Source organism: Atractosteus spatula, chromosome 4, assembly GCF_055471065.1.
Source record: "Atractosteus spatula isolate fAtrSpa1 chromosome 4, fAtrSpa1.hap1, whole genome shotgun sequence".
Taxonomy (NCBI): domain Eukaryota; kingdom Metazoa; phylum Chordata; class Actinopteri; order Semionotiformes; family Lepisosteidae; genus Atractosteus; species Atractosteus spatula.
Window position 1 is genome coordinate 12,780,392 of NC_142709.1, and position 16,233 is coordinate 12,796,624.

At 43.0% G+C, this 16,233-nt stretch overlaps 1 protein-coding gene across 1 annotated transcript; it reads right to left on the reverse strand.

Moving 5' to 3' along the window:
* Nucleotides 1-649: 649 nt before the first annotated feature.
* On the reverse strand, nucleotides 650-9,243 carry atp6ap2 (ATPase H+ transporting accessory protein 2). The gene is made up of 9 exons (XM_088913246.1): nucleotides 9,124-9,243; nucleotides 7,165-7,295; nucleotides 6,316-6,444; nucleotides 5,874-5,969; nucleotides 5,003-5,140; nucleotides 4,785-4,838; nucleotides 4,204-4,353; nucleotides 2,812-2,931; nucleotides 650-2,094 (listed from the first exon to the last, which is right to left on the reverse strand). The coding sequence occupies exons 1-9, from the start codon at nucleotides 9,200-9,202 to the stop codon at nucleotides 1,900-1,902; spliced, it is 1,092 nt and encodes a 363-aa protein (XP_088769372.1). The 5' UTR covers nucleotides 9,203-9,243; the 3' UTR covers nucleotides 650-1,899.
* Nucleotides 9,244-16,233: the final 6,990 nt, after the last annotated feature.

A 16,233-nucleotide genomic window follows, 5' to 3' on the forward strand; every position in this document is an offset into this window, starting at 1 on the left:
CAATAATTGCCATTTTAAATAATTCTTCGGGTCTCACTTCTCTACAGCTGAAAACTCCACAAACATTCAACAACACTGGTGTTCTGCATAGCAGAGACCTGCTGCTTAAACAGCTAGAAGGTCTGTTTTAAAGCACCTCTTTTGCCATCTTCATCAGGTCCAGTAATCCAACTAATGCTGGACTTGTAGAACATAATTTAGGAATATCATTGTTATTAATACTGGATGTTTACAGCCATCTGTAAACGTACAGGCCTGTGACAGACATAGGAGACTGCAGCTATTTTCTTACCACTTAACTTTCAGCCTGGATGACAAATTCCCCTTCTATGAAATGGCTTCATCACTCTGCTCTCCTCCCCCGATAGCTGGTGTGTGGTGACTGTACTGGCGCACTAGGGCTGCCATCACATCATCCAGCTGGGGGGTACACATTGGTGGTGGTGGAGGGGAGTCCCCATTACCTGTAAAACGCTTTGAGTGGAGAGTCCAGAGAAGTGTCATAAACGTAAGGATTATTTGAAAGTATTTGCCATTCCATTTTATCTAAATACGCTAAAGGTTACATTCCTTGGAATTTTTTCCTCAGCTAAAATGACAAGATAAAATGAAATCAACATGAACAAAAAAAACAATCACACCCCAATGCTACATGGACAGTAATTTATTATTGGACACGTTTCATGTTTTTCATGGCAGCAAACACAATTTGTTGAGTTATTTGTAGCTAGATAACCTTTTTTTTTCCTTTTTGCATGTTTGCACCCATTTATGGGTGTCTACAAAGGACCACAAGTGTAATCTTTTTATATAACATTAAAAAAACATTTAATTTTGCCTCCAGCTGTGTGAAAAATCCTCAGGAACTATCAAAATTCACAAAGAAGTCAGATGACTTCCAGAACATTTTTGGGGTATGGCAAGTTAGATGGGCCAAAAACAATCCTTGTTTATTCTCAATGTTAGGATCATTTGATCCCAGTATTTTATCAGAACAGGAATATGCCTTACGGGTGCCAAACGGAGTTTACCGCTGCTGGACAGGTTTAACTTTTAATGGTACAAAACAAAGAAGCGGCTTCTTTAAATGAAGGCAGTGGTAACACCTAGGATGGTCCAAGAAATAAAAATGAATAAAACTTGTTACAAAGAAAACTCATTACTTAGGGAAGATCTGAACTTTAGTCACATTGCCTGTTCACAGCACACTTTATACTCAACAATGAAAAGAGTTGCTAACCTAACAATTTCATTTCGCCATCACAATCTCTGAATGCTGGAATGGGTTACCAGGAAAGAACAAAGAAATGCACAAAGAGATTAAGACAATATTATGCATTCTTATCAGTCTACACTTCTTCACAATATATACAGACATAACGCTGTTAAATTAAAATATACATGTACAATGTGTCCCAGCACAAACATTTACAACATTGGGGAAGAAAGAAAACAGCAGGCAACTTCTGTACTGCACTATACTTATTTTCTCAGTGCCAAGAAGATCAAGTAAAACCAAACTAAACACCGGACGATACTACTTCTAAGAAAAACCATTTTTGAAACACCGCCGGAGGAATTATACCAAGCCTAGTGTTTAAGGTGCTGGCCCTCAGAGTAGTCTTTTTGCTCCATAATGAGGAATACTAGCAGAAAGATGAATTAACTGCAGATACACAACAAATGAAAATCTCTGATGAGTGGAATGAAGCACTACCACAACCTACTGGCTGCAGGTACAGTATACCCTCCAACAATTTCTAAGAAACAATTCTCAGTAATCGTTATTGGAGAAGTTCGATGGTCTGGAAAAAAAAAGGCCACACCTTAGAAGTTCAGGCAGCTTGGAAAGGGAAACAAAAATCGAATGAATTCAGGGGGAATGCACATCAAGAGGAATCAATCCATGCGTATCTTCTGGTTAGTCATCCGGTAGATGATGCTGTCGTAGCCTGGATCCATGTTCCACAGGCTGTACGAGATGCTGATGACCGCCAGCGCAAGTACGATCATCATCCACAGGACGATGTTGAAGATGACTGCGTACTCAAAGTTGTACTTGTATGCCAGATTATATGGGCTCCCTGGATTGCTCTGATAAAAGAACAGGAAAAGAGTAAAGAAAATTTAAAAGAGAACTGAGCTCATCCTGTGCACTTGAAGTCCTCCCCCTTCGGTTTAAGGCATTTGGTGACATTCCTGTTATGGATCATCATAAAGACCACCTTCCTATAGTAGTGAAAACATTTGCATTTCCCATTAAAAAAAAGTAGCAATACTTTAAGGATTACTGACGTGAACAGATAACACAGTAAATAAATGGATAAAAACTTCAGAACTTTTCTGCAGAAGGATTCTCTTTCAAAAAGATCTGTAGGTGTAACTTGAAAAATGCACAATTCCAGTGGTGCTGTAATATGACTCAAGTTATGTGCTGCAACAGCACTGACATGTAAGCTTATACAGGAGGCTGCTGGAGATCATCCCTCACATGCCTTCTGCTAAAATGTTCTGTCAGTACTGTGCTTTTTGTTTTCTCGAGTCTGCTTTTTAAATGCTGACCTTGAACGAGGCTGGGTTTTTTTTTGGTAATGATGACATTTTTGAAAAAAAATCTTCTGTATAATGAGCATCCTCAGAAGAGGACAGCTCATCCAAGGTCAACTAAAAAAGACCCATCTGATTAACCCCCCCCACACACACACAGACGCGCTGGGGCAGATTACAGGGGCAGATGCTGTCCTGAGGGCGTGGTGGTGGTTTGGCCGGGCTGTGCTGCAGGGCAGGAAGGGAGAGGGGGTGGGCACTCACGATCTGCTTGGACTCCAGGATGGAGCGGGTCTTCCGCACCAGGGGCACCTCGAAGCTCTTCAGCGTCGCCACTTCCACCACCGCGTTGCCGCTGTAGATGTTGAATACGTCGTCGGCGAACTGCAGCAGGGGCAAAGACGGACAGCGCTTGGTGATCAAAGGAGGGAGGACGAAGGATTAAGCTGACCCTCTAAATTTCAACAGATTGACACCTGTTACGGGCAGTGCTGGGGGCCTGGGTTCAGCTCCTGGGGTGCTGTCTTCAGGGGGGTTTGTGTGTTTTCCCCCTGTTCGTGTGCGTGTTCGTGTGTGTGTGTGTGTCCGCCCTATGATGGATTAGCGTCCCATCCAGGGTGTATCCCACTTTGTGCCAGATGGTTGATGGGATAGGCTCTGGCTCCCCACAACAAGCTATTATAAAATGGATGGATGGACGCCTATTATGGGATGTATTCTGGTTTTCCAAACCCCCCTTTGTGATAGCATACGTGCACAGTCAGTACTTGATGTAAGATTGAGGTTTGAGAAACTGCTCAGTAAATGAGATTTCTCTCCTCTTGAGCCATCTGCAGATTTGGTATTTGATACTTTGACGGTGGGGGGTTTCTGTCCTATTCCACACACTACCTAACTCCCATGAAGATATCTGTAGTATAATATTATACTGCAACAGAATGAAAAGCATTCATGGATTAAAAAAACTAGAGGAATAGAGTAGTATAAGGAAATGCTACAGCTGTAAGTAGTTTCCATTTATGTTCACTTAACTATACAAAGTTACACAATCCCAAATTACAGTGCTTTTATATTCATTTGAATAAGTCATCTTAGCCCAGGAAGCACAATACAGAAAAAAGAGTTATATTTCCTGTTGAATATAGTCAAAAAGCCAATTTTCAACATGCATTCACTAGTGTCATTTGGTCCAAGGGCTTCAATCAAAAACAGGACAAAGCTGAGGCACCATGATGGCAAAGCTGCTAGGTTCTTGGGTCCCGGGTTCATTCCCTGAGTGCACTGCCTTCTGTGTGGAGTTTGCGTGTTCTCTTCCGTGCCAATGGAGTTGCTACAGTTTCCTCCCACCTTCCACAGACATGTTGGCAGATGAATTAGCATCTCTAAACTGTGTGTGCCTGTGTGTGTGCACCCAAGCAATGGATCCATTCCCAGGTGATGGTTTATAGTTTTTCCTGTTCAGGTCACAATTTATGCCCTGTGCTGCAAGGATAGACTCTGGTTTTCTGCAACATCTTACCAGGTTTAAGAGGCTTTTCCATAATGTATCGATGTGAACATACAGTAGGTAGGTGTGTGCTATCAGCCATTCAAGTCTGCATAATGTAACAGTATTCGTAGAACCCTTCACTTCTAAACATATCAGGGACTGCTCACCTTCTGCAGCATGGTGGCCAGGATCTCCGTGGCATCCTTCAGCTGCTGGGAATCTGTGCCATAGTGCCGGCTGATCTCCTCCAGCCCGGACAGCTCCAGGGAATACAGGTCTGGGGAGTGGTCTTTCGCCAGGTGCTTGTGTCTCAGGAGCTGTAGGAGCCAGGGAATAAAATAAAGCAAATTCTGCCAAACACAGCCAGGGCACTCCGAGTTCCTCTCCCTCTCGAGATTAGCCGCACCAGGAAGCTGCGCTGCAATATGCAGGTCAAGAGACGTCACCAGCCATAGACAAGGTGGGTCCGTACTCAAACTGCCAAGGTTTAGTCACACTTTGGATGCTTTTCATGTTGGTGCACAGAATGGAGAAACACTAGCGCCTGATTAGCTTCTTCTCTGGCAATCGGAAAGATGCCAATCAGCTCTTGAAATACACCGATATTCAACGATATTAAAGTCCCTGGTAGTACAGCTGTACACACTGACCACATGACCGAAAATGTGCAATTTACACCACTGGACTGAAAAAAAAACCCGTTGTACAGCAAATTCCTGTGTGGGACGGGCCAGCTGCAAAGACTTACCAGGGCAGCGATGTCATGCAGCACTTGCAGCTCAGAGAGGAAAAGCAGATCCACCTACAGAAGAGGAACAGGAACTGAAACTTTTGACTGAAATGTAGGCAAGCCCGATTACGTGAACCGCTTCTGTCAGGATAATGTGGAGAGGAAAACGCCGGATGAACTTTGCCAAAGCGAAATCCTGTACAGCCTGTTTCGAGCGCCTCCCTTATTCCTCTCACCTCATTGTTCCTGCTCAGCGAGTTGGGGGGGAGGGTGTTGAGGATGGAACTGTCCTGTGACAGTCGCCCCCGGATCTGCTGCAGAGTGACAGGGAGGTCTTCAAACACGGCGTTGGCCTTCCCCACCATATACAGCCTCTGCAAAGGGACCACACATGAAGCAGAACTGAGAGCAGCAGCAGCTGTTCACGATGGGGACATAAGAAAGGTTAAAAACAAGAGGGGGCCATTCGGCCCAGGTAGTTTGGTCGTTAGTAGCTCATCGTCCCCCGGGGTCTCACCCAGCCATATCCTGAAAGAATCCAGGGTATCAGTTTCAACATTAGGGCTGGTAGCTTGCTGCATTCTCCTAAAAGCCTTGGGTTCGAGGAAAGAAAATGTTCCAGTCCTTGGTTTAAAGTGCACTATCCACAGACCAAAAGGACCTGAGAGGCATCTTGAAATTCAGAGGCCCGAGACAAACGTCTTATCTATTTAGAAGTGATTTAACGCATTCTCATTGCTATTTCTACAAGAACACACTCTGCGTGTCATGAAAAGGATTCGTAAGAGAACACAGATAAGAGACGCGAGTGGCATGCAGCTGTGGCAGACTTCACAAGCGCAGCAGAGCGCAGCGACGTATTTTACAGCACATTAACAACCAAAAGCCGACTGTATGCCTTTCACTTCATGTGTGGAACAAGTGTTTATTTTCTTGGGCTGCAGGTTTGTTTTGTTAACAGTGTATTAGAGCATAAAAACAACAGCAGCTTCCAGCTTTATTTTGTCAACAGCGTGTTGTTGTGAAGTACACAAAGAAAAGGGCACAAAGATTTCTCTCGTTCTTCCCCCCCCACACGTCCCACAGGCTGGGACCCCCAGGTCCTACCTCTTCACTGGGCGCCAGCTGTAAGACCACAGGAGTGTCTTCCGCAAAGAGGGTGTGGACTGTGTTGGCGACGCTGTCCAAGGTGAAAGGGACAGGCTGAAGAGGCACAAAACAAACACTTCCTAAGATTTCCACTGCACATAAACACTGCAACATAAACGTAATACCTGATCGATTTATGTCTGTCTCTACGAAAGTTAAACAGTGTGTCTTCCTCAGTTATCAGCTAACACACCTGCCATTTTCTGTATTTGACTGGAGTGCTACTGTAAAAACACCACAGAACATCAAGTGAACGCTCATTAATATGTACCGAATTGTTTTCTGAATTCAAGAGGCGTTGACTATAAAGGGAGGATTGGGAAACCAGTCTCTCACTCCGGGATCTGCGCTGGTGAGCATCTTTGCAGAAATCATGGCATAACCTTTCACTGGCACTTACATTCTCCACTGGGTAAGAGGCAACGCTCTGGGGCAGGGGCAGGCTGCCCACTCCCCTGACCACAATGAGCGCGTTGGCCCGAGGACGCTGGAAGAGACTGCCCGTCTGGAGGCCCGGCCAGGACAGGTCCTGCACAAAACACACACACAGCGTCACGGCACTGCTCCACACAGCAAGGGGCCTGTGCATCTAGCAAGAACATTCACTGGCTGTAAGAGAGAGAACTGTTGTCATAGGTGCTGCTCACTTACATTTTCAGCTTTCCACAAAACATCACAAACAGATAAGGAACCAATATTGGGAACAATAAGGAAATGCTTCATTATACCAATAGGGATGGAAAAGCTTATTATTCTTCATACAAGGACAAATCCCAGGGGCCTCCTGAGTGGAGGTGCAGGTTGAGCTTGTGTGGTCCAGGTGTCACGGGTTCAAACCCAAGTCACAGCACCGTGACTGTGACTGGAATTTCACAAGTGGCGGTGCACAATTTGGTGAATGCTGCTGAGGCCAGGGTGGGCGTAGCTGGGCAGGGCTCTCTCAGCTCTTGGTGAGCACAGCGCCCCCTGTGGCCAATCAGGCACTTGTGAGTTTGTGACACTGAGGGATGCGCCTTTTCTGCAGTTGGTGCAGATCCCCTGATAGGGGTAATGTAGCCTGTGATGCGTTAAAAGGCATATGACTTGAAGTAGGGTGGGTCAAAGACGTCTACAGTACATACAGTAACAAGGCTTTGTGGCAGACATTCACTACAAGACTTGCAGACGTTTTTTTCAGAAAAGAAGGGGAAAAATCTCAGAGAAACAAAGCCAAAACAAGAATGTCGGAAAACAAAAAGAAAGGCAGTACCTCCTCCACAGAGAAGCCCATGGTCAGAGCTGCCAGGTCAGGAATCCGTTCCGCAGAGAGAGGCCATTGGCCCTCCTTGAAGGTGATATACTTGGGGGCTTTCAGCACTGTGAAGCTGTCCCCAAATACGCCTGACAAAAATAAAACAACAAGAACTTAGGTCTGCTTACGTACAGATTTTTAAAAAATGGCAAGCAAGTGGAGGACTGTTAAATGTTTTATCTGTTGAAATTGCTGGAAGGGGTACCTGTTAAGTTGGGTATTTTTTACACTCAGGACTGACTGAAGAGATAAGTTAACTACAATTCTAAACAACCAAGCAAATCAGTTAAATCAGCAATTCGCAAGGGAGATTCAGAGCAAAACTGGTATGAAGGCCAACAAAGAAATTTCCTCCAGTACCAGGATTGGGAGCTACAGATCACATGTGCTGTGAATATCTAGATGCCTTTTACCTTATATAGATTGTCAATTCATGATTAATAGCACATCTCATGTATAAATATTGTTCTAAAGTGTGAACCACAATTTCTGCAACTGTACCAAAGCTTTCTTTTTAACAAGACCATCTGTTAATTTTGTTTTTGCTTGTCATACATAATTCTATTAAAATAATTATATTCACTTCATTTAATGACACTGTGCTAAGTTTCCCTCTTGCCAAACCAGATTTAAAACACATGGGTTTACAAATGCGCCCCTGACATATCATTCTCAGATGAATCAGCCTGTGAATTCACACACACGTGCCTCACAATCCTACAGTATGTGACCTACAATGCCAAAGGCTGTTTTTTTGTCAGTTCCCAAGATCATTGAAGTTACTGAAGAGCTCCATCAGAGCATTTTAAAGGAGTCATATCCAACATTTATCTTTTTGTTTTGGCTTTATACAGTCATGATATTTGCAATAGAACCAGACAGCTGAAGAGTAGCCTTGCAATGTGTGGCTCTGCTGATAGCGGACAGGTGGAACAAGCCTGGATTAGACCGCAGTGAACAGACACACACCTGCACAGAGGCGCACCGGACCAGGACTCTACTGCCTTGTCTTTTTAAGGTCAACAAAAATCATGTAATTCTAAGGTTTAAAAATAAAAATAACACTGAGAACCAGCAGCAGCAAACACAATATACTGCACTTCAGTAATCTGCCTACACTGCTATTTAAACTAAATCTAGTGTCCTTCTATTAAATTCAGCATAATGACAAACAAAAAACGTTGTTCTGGGGTTTCGATTTGTCACAGTTGTAGTGCAGTTTTTATCTACCTAACTATACTAATAGATAAGCTGACAAAAAATACATAATTTAGCAAATTCTGCACTTCTAACTCTGCAGAGGAATAGTGAAAAGTCTTTGCCCGTCTTATTACAATAATTAATAATATCCAGGAACCCATTGCTCAAACTCGCGGGGCTTAAACACTTAGCGTTGTCATGTGATGATGAATGCTCATCTCAACACTCATCGAACCCCCTCGTCACTTCTGCTTCCCCCCCGTCTACAGAAACTGCTTCTTAAAAAGGAAAACATGTGAATTACAGAAGCAATTATCGTGCAATTATAGTGATAAACCTACTGGGTGTTTTAATTTGTGAATAATATCAATACTGGCAATCACTAGTTATGTTGCATCAAACCCAGCCAGACAGATTTTAAATTACTGGTACCACGACCGCAGACATTTCTATAACATCGAGTTTCAAGCGCAAAGCAGGTAACATACGAAACACGTCTCGTCAGTTTTAATAATACGTTACTGTCATTCACGTAAATAACTGAAAATCTAGAAATGCACGGGATCAGCTGATCAGCTGAACATCTGACATCGGTGTGACAAGTCTACCACTGAAAAATGAAACAAACGCGATTCAGTATTTTTATAAAGCTTTGCTTAAGACTTTACGCTTAGATATTGAACAATCGCCGGCTACGCAAAATACTCGAATCCTTACCAGCTGACAAAGCAGCTAAGACGAGGCACACCGCCATTAGAAATCTTGCCATCCTCCTTGCGAGCATATAAACCACCATCTTTCCCCTCTTGGAGCAGTCGCTGAACGCCGCGGTGGGTTGTGGGTATGGATCGACAAAGTACCGCCCTCTGCTCGACTCAGCGAATGAGCCTGCAGGCCGCTTTGCGAGTGACCTATCGGCAACTGCAAGTGGACGACCATGACGTTAAAATAACCAATGAGAGAGCCGTTGCGTGACTGACAGTGTTCGCAGCCAATACCTGTCGGACCTTAAAAATCATCATATGACTATTCGTAACTATGCTTGGGTTTTCCGGTATTTTGAATGTAAAATATTTTTTTTAACCAAAACTCCACTAAACATTTTGGTGCGGGCAGTTTACAAAATAAGAGAGACAACGAACTTGTATATGTACTTCCTTAAGCAACTATTGCTCTCTTTTGAAGATTATTTAAATAAAAAATAACTTTTTTTTTACTTACTGTTGACTAAAACAAATAAAATTAATACATAATATTCTGTATAATAAACTACTGTTTCAACCTGGATGGACAACACATGCTGTGGTCCCATTAGGTAAGAACAGAGTAAAAAATTGAAAATGTACAGACGTTGAGCCCCAGTCACATCAATTAGCCAAGGCCTAGGGAGACTAGTTAATATGACTCTTCCCGAGATAGTCTGTCCTTTTGTGCAAATTTCAGTTCAGCGGTGGCATTATTGCAGCTACGTGTTTTTTTTTTGTTAGAGTACTGAAGGAACAGGAAATGTACCAATCCTTGTCTCAGCTGAAGCAAGAATTACAGCCAGGTTATCTTGGGCTCGCTGCCCGGGCTAAAACCCCGACCTATCTCTGTGGCCTTCCGAGCAGGATACCGCCTGCTGGTCAGACGGTGAGTACAGAATCTTTCTCAGTCTTTAGGATTTCTTGTTTATATATGTTAAGGCAGCCTTGACCTTGGTATTCTTCAGACAAACGTATTCATTTTTCCCCTTTTCTTTTTTACAAGTCATGTATTGAAAGTGTCTTAACATACTTGTCTCACTTGTTGGTTTGGCAACATCAGGACTGTTAACTGTAATGGAGGGGGACTAGTGAAAATAAGTAGAAAAATAATTGGACCAAATTAAATATACTCTACAAACACAGGGTTGTAAAGACACCAAGAGCCTTAGGTATTGTGTGTTTCACCCCCTTCATTGTGAATTTACACTAGTCCTATATAAGAGACATCTCTATAAAAGTAATAGACCCAGATCGTCTCACTTATCTGCAGTAACACTAATGTACAGTCTTCTCTGTTGGTAATGTTTGTCCTTCTTGTTGCATTGGACTGTGCCATTAAAACAAATTTCCCCCAGAAGAGAATAATAAAGCTTGAAATTTAACTGATACAGTATATGTAATTGCTTTCATTTCGTACTGTTTTGAAGTGCAGCTCCCACCTGCACCTGGGTGATGCATGGTAGCCATTATGTATCAGTAACCTCACTCCACAGTAGAAAAGGTTGGACTTCTTCAATTGACTAAGGGTGACATTCAGAGAGGCTAGATTGTACAAGCAGAGTGAGAAAATAGCCAGGACACCAGTGTTAACATGAGATCTTTATAATGGCCCTGTTGAGATAGCTGTCATCTTTCTAAGCCAGACTGTGCATTTGAACAGTGTGTGTAACTTCATAATATGGACATTATTTGCTAACACCAAACCACCTTCAATCAGCAGTCCTCTTGCTCTTTTTTTCCCCTGTGTTTGTGTATATGCTACACACAAGCGTGCACACTCACCTTACATCTCAGCTGATGGACATTCAGTGATAACTCAGGATTACATCTGCAAGAACTAGCACTGGTGATTGTACAGAATTTGTATGATATGATGCTAGCCCTGAAACTTTCTTTAGGGCTGGCCTTTGTACATTTTTCTTCTACATTAGAATGCTGGAAGATATTAGTATACAATATCTCCAACATTTGATTAAGCACAGACATTTTTAAAAATTAAGTGGCACTTTTTCTGTGATTCATTCCAGAGAGCTTACTTCACATAATGAATGCCTCCATTATAACACACTAAAAGTGAGTGATTCAAGTGAGATGAAAGATTGCAGCAAAGGTTATAAAGGAAATGATAAATATGTATTATTACCAAGGTCTTGATTTTCCTTACCGTAGACATTGTGTCAATAACACTCAAGCCCAATTAAAAACAAAGTGATTGCTTGAAGTTCTAGATTTCTGATGGCCTCTAAGAAAGTTCTGCTAAAACATAAAAAACAGTAAAGCAGACTGATTAGTAAGGCTGTTTTGAAGAGTATGTTGGTAGCAAATAGCATGACTAAGAATTATTTGTCTCCCGTGAACTACACCACAGACGGATGCTAGAATGATGTTAGTTGTGAAGAATGTATACTGTGTCTTCAGTAAAATAATCACTGACTTTTGATTCATTCCTACTAATAATCAGATTGGTTTAGTGAGAAACATGTGCTTTAATACAAATTACACTAAGTGAGGCCTTACAAAAATGAATTGCTGTATTGTACTGGTATATAACCTGCAATAGTACTATCTTGACTGAACTGACATTACTCCGATGCACAAAAGAACGAGTCAAAAGGTTGCTATGGTTTTGCTATTAGTGTGTGAGGAAGTTGATGTCTGTATCAAAAATGTTGACTAGGGAATAAATGTCTAACTCTGTGTTTGAAACTAACATGCTTTAATTTTAATAATAACCACCAGAGGGTAATAAAACTAATAGAAATAATTGTTTATAGCAATCAATATCACAATCAAGTTTTGAGTATAAGTTTTCCAGTTAGTGTAGATGAAACCTTTGATGTATTATAATTCACTGTCCCCATGGACTCCCAAATCTGGACTTAAGTAGTTAAATCAATGGCGATTAGAAGCTTAAGAAATGTTGCGAGTAAGTTCGATGCAGCCATTTCTTAGGTAGGGACACAAGCTTTGACATTTTAGATCCAGCTATGCATGGATAAAGCTTGAGTGTTTACCACTTAGACCATTTTTCAATAAAGGCATGTTTAAAGTTGAGAATAAGGTGGTGTTCGGACGACTATCTCGATTTATACAAAAATACAGTCTCGCAACATTTTGTGTTTACACTAGAATGAAAAATACGACGTTTGGCATGTATTGACTAAACAGGTTTTGGAAACCGAGTCTCCGCAGTGGGCGGGGCCCTGGAGGGCGGAGCCTTCCCCTGCAGTGCTGCACCTTTGACACGCCCATTCCCTTATTTGGAAGGCTGATAGGCGTTCTCTCGAGCAGTAACTGCAGCTGAAGATGAAGCGAGCCGCAGGTGTGTCTTCAATAATAGATATAAGCCCGGGAGAGATGACTGAGAGAGAGACGGGTCCCGGGCCAGGGTAAACAAGAGGGCGGGTTGAGTGTACAGCACCTAAGGCTGAAGGGTTAGCCGTGAGTTGAAAGGCACGCCGGGGGTGAAAGCGGTGCCTGTGAACTAAGTGACTGTGGGCCGTGTCCAGAGACTAAGGATGAAAAACCTGTTCCTCTGAGCTCCTGCGGAGGACCTGCCGGCGGTTTCAGAGCCAGTGGACAACAGCAAGTGCAGGGCTTGGAGGGACTCTTCTGATGTGCAAATCCAGCCCCAGCATCCACCTGCGGAGACTGAGAAGGCGCAATTAGCGCTTTTTAAGAACTTTTTGTAATGTAGTGGAGATTGTGTGGTTTTGTGAGAGTGCGTACTCGTTGTGAGATGTCTGTTGCGGAAGTGTGTGCACGGTATTTAAAAAAAAATCAAAATAAAGTGAAAGCCGTGAGAGAAAGACGGATCGGACGCACAAGAAGGCGACGAGACCGACAGCTGCTGTGCTAAAGAGGAGCCCGTGGGGAGCAGGGCTCCGCCGGGGGCGAGAGGGCTGTGCGCCCCGGGCTGCGAGTCGGAGTGCGGAGGAAGCTCCGCCGGCGCTTCAAAACACAACCTGCTTTGTGTGGATGCCGGTCCGCAGCTCAGTGCCCGGGTAATTACTATTACAGCAACCGTGAAGACGTGATAGCCCGCAGCCCAGAAAAGGTCTAGGTGTGTTAGTGTACTTTCTCTGAAGCTGGAAGCACTGCCCGCACAAGACTAAATAAAGAGAGCAGTTCACCTCCCGGCTTGTGTCTGCGGTGTGTTTTCTGGGAAAAGGAAAAGCGTCGATGATGTTAGCCAGGTTTCACTTCATGTGTTGGCTCTGAAAAAGAGTTTGAAAGCTTGTTTTTTTTTGAAGATTCAGGTCTGTCTGCCATCTTAGCTGGTGCTTTTATCCCAGGCGACTGACATGTACACCCATTTACACATCTGGGCATTTTCCTGCCGCGATTGGGTTGAAGTACTTTGCTTAAGGGTAGAACAGCTCTGTCTCAGCTGCTTTTGGAATATCAATTGGCAAATGCCCCGGACGATGCCTGTCCATTTTATAAAGTAGATAAATTACATGGTACATGCAATTTGAATGTCCAGAACCCTGTGGCATACAGTATTAGTTTGTTTACACTGCAGTGATTCAGCTTTGATGCTGTTATTTGTTTATGTAGATCAACAGTTGTTGCAAAAATTAGAAATCATATTGTTCCAAAGATATACCCTGAAAAAAATGGTGTTGACTACTTAAGCCACTTCTAAACGGAGGCAGTTTGGTTTTTTTTCCCCCTGAAGAAATAGCGGTCAGGAAGTCATCTTGGTCTGTGCAAGGACACCATAAAAAAAGCATTACAATTAAAATAGACTTCCAGCCTCAGCAGACTGGTAAAACCATGTATTTATCACCCTTCCATCCATTTTCTAACCATGTTATCCAGTGCAGGCTCATAGTGGTGCCAGAGCCTATCCCAGCAAGCAATGGGCACAAGGCAAGACCGACCTTGGACAGCATGCCAGGCCCTCACAGAGCACCCACAGACACAAACACACTCACACTGATTTTCCCTGGAGCCAATTTATCTACCAGCATGTCTTTGGACTGTAGGAGGCAACTGGAGCTCCCAGTGGAAACTAACATGAAACTGGGGAGAACATGCAGACTCCCCGCAGACAGCAACCCCAGGTCTGGAACTGAACCCAGGGCCCCAGCACTGCACGACATCAGTGCTAACCACTGTGGCACCCTCTTACATTTATTTTTGCAGACCAAAACTGTCAATATTTGTGTATGTTGTTTGGTTCCTGGGACATTTTAAAACAACTATTGCTTTGTCTAAGTATGTGACTGGAATTGCCCACATTGACCGGGTTTGTTCTTTCAAAGGCATATAGATCTTTGTGTCATTGAGCAGTGGAAATGTACCCCGTGACAGCAGGACAAAGCCAGGCTTGACGATAATCAATACATAGTCCTGTGGGTGAAAGGGAATGTAAAATGTGATTATTTTTTATTTAGAGGCCAGTACCATTTCTGAAAACTTTTTTTTATTGAAGAATCGTTTACTTGTAAAGTATGCATACAATATTTAGCTTTTTTCTTCCACCTTTTTTTTAGCTTACAAAAACTAAAAGCAACAAAAATGGTTCTGTTAGAATGATGCGTCTCTGTCTGCAGTAGATGCTGTTTTTCAGAATAAGCACTACGTTCTTGGCATTCCTGTAGCAGTTGTATAACTACTGTAACATGACCCTATTAAAATATAACAATTTTTCTCACCAATTAGTTAAAATTCAAAGCATTAGTCACTGATAGTTATTTTACAAAGACAATGTGGAGATACATCAAGGGAACCTATCAGCACTTTGTCAGAATATTTAAACTAAATTTAAGACACAATATATTGTGTTTTGATCAAGTGTGTTATGGTACATATATAGTTGAAGTTCTTCCTCTCACTTAAACGTAAAAGGGTCTACACCGGGGAAGTCACTAACTTTCCTCTTTGACGTACTAGTACTGAACCAAAGGCTTTGCACTTAATTCCATCAACACAACTGTATTTTTTTTGTTTAATTATATGTCCAATTCAACAATATTTCGAGACTCTCGATATTTTAGGCTGTGCACATTTAAAATGAACTTGGCCAGTTGCTTTGTCTGGTGCATCGCCTAGACGGTTATTGTGCCTATTGTGCCAATATATTCCACTTCAGAACTCTGTGGAGACCAGCTGATTGATTGGTGTTCCAGAAGTGTGAGTGACGCGCGAACAAACCCGAACGTTCAGGCACACTGCTGTTCGATTGAAGTGACAATTCAAAACACAAAACATCGCGTTGTGAAGCCGGATTTCCAGCTGCAGGTCGGGTTATGTCCACTAGATGGAGATATGCGCTCATCACTGAAAAGTCTAGTCCTGAAAGAGCATTGAAAAACCATCGACTTTAAAAAACAACAACGAAACGTTAGAAAAGAAATGTAATTACTCAAAGATGAAACAAACATACAGACTATGTTTAAAGACATTAGTATAGCACGATAGTTTGTTTTATGTGCCTGAAAATTCGCGCGCTGATTGCATCCGTAGGGCACATTTTCAAGTCTACCAAGCGCGCCTGAATCTCCGCCGAGGCTGACACAACTCACACATCCAGGATCAGGAACCTACACGTCATGCTTCAGAAATAAAATATAGCCCGCGGTCTGTCGCTCGTGACCTACGCAGCCATTTCATTATGAAAATCCAAAGACCTGCGAGAAATGCCCTGGATCTTGCACGGGGGGCAATCTGTCTACATTTTTAACCCTCGATATTTTGGAGTGCTCTCCTAGCGGCAATTTAGCAGACAGAAACGAGCCGAACAAATGCAAAACTACAGCACGGGGTAAAAAAAAAAAAAGTGCTTTTGCAGAAGGCCATTTCCTGTAATTTTCTCCGATTCAGTGCTGTTCTGCGCGAAGCACAGCTCTGGCAGACCAAGCTGGTAGGCTACAGCCTGCACCTTGTTGATATATGGAGCGATTGCCGCAAGTTGACAAATGAAAATTAACGAGCGGCGGAGAGAGAGAGAGGAGGGGGGCGGTGGGTCGCTGAGCAGTTGTTGATTATAGTTCAGCTTGCTGTGTAGTTGTGCGGCCTCCCCGCTCCCTATCACGAGTGATTCGATTCTCTCGGCTTCCCCCCGCAGCGCCTC